Here is an 8,868-nt window from a genome sequence, read left to right as displayed (position 1 = left end):
TCTGTAAATCCACTCTCTGACAGCAGGTGGCGCTTATGGAAAAGCTGAATTAGAGCTGTTTCCCATAACCTCCATGGACAAAGGAGTATTGCGATTAAGAACACTTCCTTTAGGTATTACATGGAGCTAAGATGAAAAAAAATGCCATCGAATCATTTCTGAAGACAGTCAGAACCTTCAGAGGTACATTCATATAATTAATTCATTAATATATTCATTTGTATAACTCCCTTAGCACTCCGCCCTGTTTTCACTCAAAACAAAACTACTCTGCGTGCTGTGCGCACGTGAGACTGTTACTTAAAACTATGCTTTATGCTGGACAGTATTTATTTATCGTGAGTTGTTCAAATCGCGGTAATCTAATACGGTTTTAATGATAATTAAAAGATGAAATGGTAATACTAACCGTGGGTAATTTTATCATGATTTATCGTCAAACCGGTAATCGTTACATCCATATATCAGCTGTATGAAAATGGGTAAAATTAAAGGGATAGTTCACCCAAAATTGAAAATTCTGTCATTAATTACTCACCCTCATATACAGTAGTTCCAAACCCATAAGACCTTCGTTCATCTTCAGAACACACATTAAGATATTTTTGATGAAATCTGAGCTCTCTGACCCTCCATAGACAGCAAGGGCACTACCACGATCATGGCACAGAAACGTAGCAAGGACTTCAGTAAAATAGTCCATGTGACATCAGTGGTTCAACCGTAACTTTACAAAGCTACAAGAATACTTTCTGTGAGCAAAGAAAACAAAAATAACGACTTTATTCAACAATTCTTCTCCTCCTCATCCCATCTGCCGCTGCCATTGTGGAGAGTATCACGACGCATATGCGTGCTTTCCTCTGCATGTAAACAACGTATGCGCATGCTGCTGCTTACGTTGAACACAAGCAGAGGACAGTATGCGAATGCGTCGTCATCAGTGACTCTTAATATTTTGGCTTTCAATGCCATTTATGTTTGCCTTTCTAAATTTTACTATTTTATTTTTAATTGATGAAAGAAACAAAGTGAATCTTCTTCATGCAAACTTTTTCATGCTTGCCAGACCAAATACAAATTCTGTTAATATTAATGCAATATTTATGATATTGGTTCACTTTATATCATCAACAAAATACTGTAAAAAGTCAATGTATCATCCAATATGCTTTATTTTGTTAGAATGATGCAAACTGCATTTCAGCCTGGCCTACAGAATCAGCTATAAACTTAATTTCCTCTGCATTCCGAATCTATCGTCAAACACATGCACACACTCACGTGCACACACAAACCCTAGAGAATGGCCCACATTGTGCCGATTTATTGCTTGTGGCTGAGGCCAATTTGATGCTCTTCCTGCAGCATTTGATGGACCATTAACCTGGTTAGTGCTTTAGAGAGTGAGCGGCAGGCCTGAGTCAACACTTCCTGCTTCAGCAGTCAGAGCAGACATTTCAGTATTATGTGTAAAAGAGAAAATAAGTTGGTAAATTTCAGAGGGGTGAAGCAACAGGCCTCACTCAAATTTAGTGTCGATGACAAAATATGTTTCCTTACTCTAACTTGATTCCTGAACTGCTTAGCTCCATGAACTGCTTAGCTCCATGAACAGCGAGTTACCTTTTGAGAAGCATCACAACCTCAGCTTGACATTTAGGCTGTTGAACAAAAGATGAAAGGCTGTGGAAATTGTCTAGGTCAAGTGCTTTGAAATGTTAGTTCCTGATTTATTCCCTTCAGGTTCAATAAGACATTTTGCAAGTTAGAGACTCTAAAGCGCTTGAGGGAAAATGTGAGCTGAATGACCAATGAACAAAGCAAAGCCCTTGTCCGGCTGCATGTGTATAGATGTGTGCTTGTGTGTGGGACCTGATCCTGGACTGGAAGCCTCATTAATCTGTCATTGCGTGTGAGGAAGGTTGATGACATACCTTGCTCATCCATGACTTGCGCTTGCACATGGTTTTTCTCCTCTTCACCGCCTCCCACAGCCGTCTTTGCCCTGTCAAAAAAAGCAAATGAGAGAATTATTATTACTTAATGAATTTTGCCGGTTAAAAACAAGTTCAGCTTTATCAACAGTGACATCTGGAGCAAACCAATGTACCTGAATAAAAATAAATAAATAAAATAAACCCTGTTAAGTACTAGTGCAATAAAAATGCTTACTGCCTGTGTCAAAAGAAAGCTGCAAGGCATGTTAAACCTTGTAACTCTCATGATATGTGCAAGGACACCAGAAAAGTACTCTTTTTATAGAGGAAAAACCCAACCTTAGGAATTACGTCAGTAAATGTTTTTTAGACTCATTTGTAAGTCGCTTTGGATAAAAGCGTCTGCTAAATGACTAAATGTAAATGTAGACATTTATAAATTACTGTCATCTAACCTAAATGTTTCATCACTCAATGCATTTGTGTTTTACAATTTATAATTTTGTGATTTGTGCTATGGGGTGATTTTGTTGTGCAATAGCTTACACACCCCACACAAGAAACTTCAAACTCCGAATTGAATTGTTTTTAATTAAAAAAAGACAAGCAAACAGTCAGTAATAAAATAACAAATAAAGAAATGACGAGCAACAGCAAAAATAAATACAACAAGATACAAATGAAATTAACAGTGCTTTAACCTTTTCAGTTTGGTCTAAGAGTAATAATCGGGTATACTGTAGAAATACTACAGAAATTGAATAATCTATTCACCTGTAAAATAACACTTGATAGTCTTCACTGTATAAATAAACAAATAACACAGACAGGTTTATTTATACTGCTGTCTCTTTAAGACCTTGGAAGATGTGCAGATCTAATGTTCATATACACATGCGTTTTGTCTGTCAGCTGTTTACATTCACTTTATATATAACTGACTGTGTTTACGTGAATACTCACTGAGATGGGTATTTTGACAATTTGTCTATGTGCTGTGTCTATGTACTCTATTATGTTCTCTCTCGTGCTTTCTTGTGCTTGAATGGTTTAAAGTCGCTTGAATGTTTAAATTGGTAAGACTTAAAAAACGTGCAAATGATACATTACTCCATTTGTCCCAAGCGTCTTACACGCTAAATAAAAAAACCTGCGAGAATGAGTAGAAACAATGCACAATACCTGCAATCCCATGCTGGAATTCAAGCCCTGGTTATTAGGGCCCTATGATTTCCGCAATGAGGAAAATGTGGACAGAATCGTGGAATCCAGCCATAAAAATAGAATTTACTGTATAACGTGGAATGTCACGGAATTTGCCAAATTTTGGATGAATAAATCAAAAGTAGATCAGAATCAGAATTAGCAACCTGCAGTAGAACACGTTCAGGTCTTCAGCCAGTTGTTGATTGGCCTCAGTGCTGGGGGATGGGGTCTTGTAGCGGGTGATGGCTTTCAGCCCTTTCCACACTGATGTAGAGTCATTACTTGAAAGCTGTTTGTTTAGCTTTTCAGAGTACTTTAACTTTGCCACTCTAATCTCCCTATTCAGTATGTATTTGGCCTGTTTGTACAAGTCTTTGTCCCCACTCCTGTAGACGTCCTCTTTGACCTGGCGAAGCTGTTTGAGTTTTGCACTGAACTAAGGTTTGTCATTGTTAAATGTTAAAAAAGTCCTGGTGGGAACACACATGTCCTCACAGAAACTGATGTAGGACGTCACGTTGTCAGTAAGCTCGTCCAGATCAGTAGCTGCAGCCTCAAAAACACTCCAATCAGTAAGTTTGAAGCAGGCTTGTAAATTCCGCTCTGCTTCAACAGTCCATCTCTTTACAGTTCTTACTACAGGCTTAGCAGATTTGAGTTTCTGCCTGTAGGCTGGTAGAATATGAACCAAACAGTGATCAGAGAGTCCCAGAGTCCCGTTGTCCGGGATGGCTCCGTTCAGCCAGGTTTCCGTGAAGCAGAGCGCAGCGGAGTTTAAAAAGTCCTTGTTTGTGCGGGTGAGGAGTCGTAGTTCGTCTGATTTATTTGCTAGGGAGCGGAGATTCGCCAGATGAATGCTCGGCAGCGGAGTCCTAAAACCGCGCTGTCGGAATTTCACGAGCGCGCCGGCGCGTTTCCCTCGCTTGCGTCGCCTGGAGCGCTTGTATAGGAACGCAGCTCCTCCGACTAAAATGTCCAGTAAAACATCTGAATGCTCAAATGTCGGCAGAAAGTTATTTGGTGTGCTATTTCTGATGTCCAGGAGTTCGTTCCTAGTAAAGCTGATCGGGAAAAAATTGCTTAAGACAGGACAAACAAACAAAAAAAGTACAAGTACCAAGTAGCGACAAACCATGGCTGCCATCCGCGGCGCCATCTTGGATCTAAAATCAGTACACTTAAATCAAAACAAGATATGGACTAGTATCTGTGTATATCTGTGTATATGTAGCCGCGAAAATACAATTTAAATACAACTCATGGATGTTCTGTGGTTTTGCTTACTACACATAATGAAGCATGAATGATGCTCGCAGTGTTTTCAGCCTCTGCTGCCAATATATGAGTGCATGAACACGAACATAATTTCTAAAACTGCTCTGAGAGTCACTTCATGAGCATTTTACCATTTCTTTTGAGAAAAACTATTGTCATATATAAACAGAAAAACTTAAAGGTCTTCAAAACAACCAGTCAAAATAAAAGTTTGGTTTAACTTGAAGAAACTGTGATAGAAATATATTACTTAGCCTAATGTAATGATAGGACTATAATAAAATGATTATTAAAACATTATTTTTAAGGAATATTTACCAGATAAATTATTAACCAGAATTTAATTACCAAAAACATATAAATACTCAACACAGTATTTCTGAAAGAACGAAAGAAAGAAAATAAACTTAGTTTTTTATAAAATGAATTATTTAACGATGCTTTTGGTTATTTAATTCATCAGAAAGAAACAAACAGTGTGAGAATGAAAAAGACTGAAGGAAAGAAAGAAGAGAGTATAAAATAGGACACGTGTGCCAAAAAGAGAGAGAAAAGCGAGAGTGATAAAAGAGCCATGTAATGAGCATGAGTTGGGCAATAATCAGGCTGGCTTAAAGGAAATTACATTAGCACAGTTTACACTTCAGGCATCACACAAAGGCTTAATACTGAGTGTGGAATGACACACTGATTAGATTTGGCAGACACTCAAAGCTTGTGCTGGGTTTACCAGTGAAAAAAAAATCCCTGCTTTTCAATAAGTTTCATCAGTCACAGACTGCCTTCTGTTGTATTAAAAAGATGCATCTAAAACTGTTACTTTTTCAGATGCATCTTTGTCACCTTTGTCCATTAGGCCTATAACTGAGAAAATATTAATTCTTGGGTTGAACCAATTTAGATCTGGTGACCTTTGGATTAAGATGATGACATTAGTAGACACAAACAGAAACGCTATGTCATTCCTTGATGAAGCTTCACAAAGCTGGCTTTTGAAGAACAATGACCTGCCACTTATGTAAACAGCATCTGATTTGGTATTGAGACCTGCAAAAGCTCTTACTGACATCGCCCAACATCCACAAACAATCATCGACAAAGCGCTGACTGGAGTGGGCAATGACTTTCTCTCTATGCTCAAGAACTGAAGAATGCATTGCAACAAGCTCTGTGAAAAAATACATCTACAAGTCAAGAGAAATATATACTTCTAAAATATACTTACATTTTGTTGTCATTTGTTGTACATTAGTGTTGTCATGCCTACAAAATCTAGTCAGTATCAATACCAGTCAAATTGGACAATTCTTAGTACCAATTTTGATACTACTGAAAAAATAAATTACAGATTAGAGGTGACATTAATTAGAACTGAATAAATAATGCTGTGAGATTAATGCCAAATGAAAACCTATTAATGGAAAATGGAAAATGTCAAATTAATTTTTTTTTTAATTAAATGATGCTCTAAATATGAAACGCAAACCGCCAGTAGTTGATAGGGATGGGCGATATCTTATCATTTGCGATATACCGGTAAAAATTCTCCCCACGATAAGAATTAGTCTTCCTGCGATAATAACGTTAAAGTGTAGTTGTTGACATTTCTGTGTGTGACAGTGTGGAGCGACATCTCGTAAGGCGGACATGAAATTGAGGAGGAGTTTATCGCTAAATGAGGAGCTCCTTCTACAATCTGGAACAGGTTTGGTCAGGGTCACAAAAAATCAGTCTGAATAAATGTACTACAGCAGCATGTGTGCGATACAGTTTTGCATGTTTATGAGCCTGTTTACAAACCTGTTGTCCAACAAAGATATCATTTATTGACAAGCTTTTTCTCCAAATTAACACAGTCGAGTGTTTGAAATAACTGTGGAATGACACACTGATTAGATTTGGCAGACACTCAAAGCTTGTGCTGGGTTTACCAGTGAAAAAAAAATCCCTGCTTTTCAATAAGTTTCATCAGTCACAGACTGCCTTCTGTTGTATTAAAAAGATGCATCTAAAACTGTTACTTTTTCAGATGCATCTTTGTCACCTTTGTCCATTAGGCCTATAACTGAGAAAATATTAATTCTTGGGTTGAACCAATTTAGATCTGGTGACCTTTGGATTAAGATGATGACATTAGTAGACACAAACAGAAACGCTATGTCATTCCTTGATGAAGCTTCACAAAGCTGGCTTTTGAAGAACAATGACCTGCCACTTATGTAAACAGCATCTGATTTGGTATTGAGACCTGCAAAAGCTCTTACTGACATCGCCCAACATCCACAAACAATCATCGACAAAGCGCTGACTGGAGTGGGCAATGACTTTCTCTCTATGCTCAAGAACTGAAGAATGCATTGCAACAAGCTCTGTGAAAAAATACATCTACAAGTCAAGAGAAATATATACTTCTAAAATATACTTACATTTTGTTGTCATTTGTTGTACATTAGTGTTGTCATGCCTACAAAATCTAGTCAGTATCAATACCAGTCAAATTTGACAATTCTTAGTACCAATTTTGATACTACTGAAAAAATAAATTACAGATTAGAGGTGACATTAATTAGAACTGAATAAATAATGCTGTGAGATTAATGCCAAATGAAAACCTATTAATGGAAAATGGAAAATGTCAAATTAATTTTTTTTTAAATTAAATGATGCTCTAAATATGAAACGCAAACCGCCAGTAGTTGATAGGGATGGGCGATATCTTATCATTTGCGATATACCGGTAAAAATTCTCCCCACGATAAGAATTAGTCTTCCTGCGATAATAACGTTAAAGTGTAGTTGTTGACATTTCTGTGTGTGACAGTGTGGAGCGACATCTCGTAAGGCGGACATGAAATTGAGGAGGAGTTTATCGCTAAATGAGGAGCTCCTTCTACAATCTGGAACAGGTTTGGTCAGGGTCACAAAAAATCAGTCTGAATAAATGTACTACAGCAGCATGTGTGCGATACAGTTTTGCATGTTTATGAGCCTGTTTACAAACCTGTTGTCCAACAAAGATATCATTTATTGACAAGCTTTTTCTCCAAATTAACACAGTCGAGTGTTTGAAATAACTTCTTTTTGTGACCAGATGTGGTTTCATATTACAGAATGATAGTATTATATACAGTGATAAAGGCTAATGTCGATTAGCATTGCATTATAAATATACTTTCCTTATAATAAATACCCAAGATTGCTTGAAGAACACAGGTAAACCATATATTTTGTGCAATCGTATGTTTATTGTCAAGCTTCATCAGTTAAAATTTCTCCGTTGTGTTTTATTCAGCAATAACTGGATACCTTTGTCCATATTAGAGATTTCATGGAGCGTCATCAGTAGTATTACTTCTGCTATGGATATGTGGAGTTTCTGCGCAAGGGCGCCCACCAGTTTCCAGTATGAATTAAACAGTCATTACATTACGTGTGTGCTCACAACACCCTATTTTGGGTAAAAATAGGAAAGATAACACTTTTCTGTAAACAAGAAATTGCAATAAATACCATAAATATCGTGATATATATTTTTAAGCCCATATCGCCCATCCCTAGTAGGTGGTGGCCAGTCACTGCCTTATTAAAGCTACTAAACATATTCAGACATCACTGATTTGTTTTCTTTGTCATCTCAATGTTGCTGTGGCAGAAAATATTTTGCATTTACACTGACCTAAAAGGGACCTATTATGCAAAAATCACTTTTATAAGGTGTTTGAACAGTTGTGTGGCCGCAGTGTGTGAAAACAACCAGCCTATAATGGTAAAAATCCACCCACTCATTTTTTTGTAATCCCAATAAATTATAAACAGTGTCTCCAAACGAGCGGTTTCAGATTCTCCTTAAGTACACGTCATCTTAGGGAAAAAAAAGTTACACCCATTTGTAACTGTAACAGATCGGCCAGGCTCCACCACCACCCAATCAGCCCGGCTGAAATTAATTATGACATCGGCAACAGAGAACTACTTGCCATCAAGCTGGCCTTAGAGGAGTGGAGGCATTGGCTGGAGGGGGCAGCCCATCCATTCACCGTACTGACCGACCATAAAAATCTCCAGTATCTTCGTGAGGCTAAACGTCTAAATCCCCGCCAAGCACGATGGGCATTATTCTTTACCAGGTTCAACTTTACCATTACTTACCGCCCTGGTCCCAGAAACGTCAAGGCAGACGCCTTGTCATGTATTCACAGTCATGTGGAAGGCCCAGAAGAACCGGAAAGTATCATCCCACCAAAGATGATCGTCAGTCCCATTGAATGGAATTCCCCTTCAGTGGCCTCAAACACGGCTCCCAACAATCCGCCGGGCTGTCCTCCAGGATGCCAGTACGAACCACGAACACAACGCACTCCACTGATTCACTCTGCTCACTCTTCTCGGGGCACTGGCCACCCAGGGGCCAACAACACCCTCTCGCTGCTACGAGATCGCTTCTGGT

General features: G+C 38.2%; 1 protein-coding gene across 1 annotated transcript in view; it reads right to left on the bottom strand.

Moving 5' to 3' along the window:
- The window catches only part of tnk2b (tyrosine kinase, non-receptor, 2b), a 42,635-nt gene that overhangs the window by 22,566 nt on the left and 11,201 nt on the right, over nt 1-8,868 (bottom strand). The window contains exon 3 of the mRNA XM_016440242.1: nt 1,938-2,008. Coding sequence (XP_016295728.1) covers nt 1,938-2,008 — 71 coding nt within the window. The remainder of the gene's footprint in view (nt 1-1,937; nt 2,009-8,868) is intronic.

The sequence above is a fragment of the Sinocyclocheilus anshuiensis genome, unplaced genomic scaffold (assembly GCF_001515605.1).
Source record: "Sinocyclocheilus anshuiensis isolate Anshui unplaced genomic scaffold, SAMN03320099.WGS_v1.1 scaffold327, whole genome shotgun sequence".
In the NCBI taxonomy this organism is placed as follows: domain Eukaryota; kingdom Metazoa; phylum Chordata; class Actinopteri; order Cypriniformes; family Cyprinidae; genus Sinocyclocheilus; species Sinocyclocheilus anshuiensis.
Note: the sequence above shows the minus strand (reverse complement) of the source record. Positions and strands in the feature narration are given on the sequence as shown.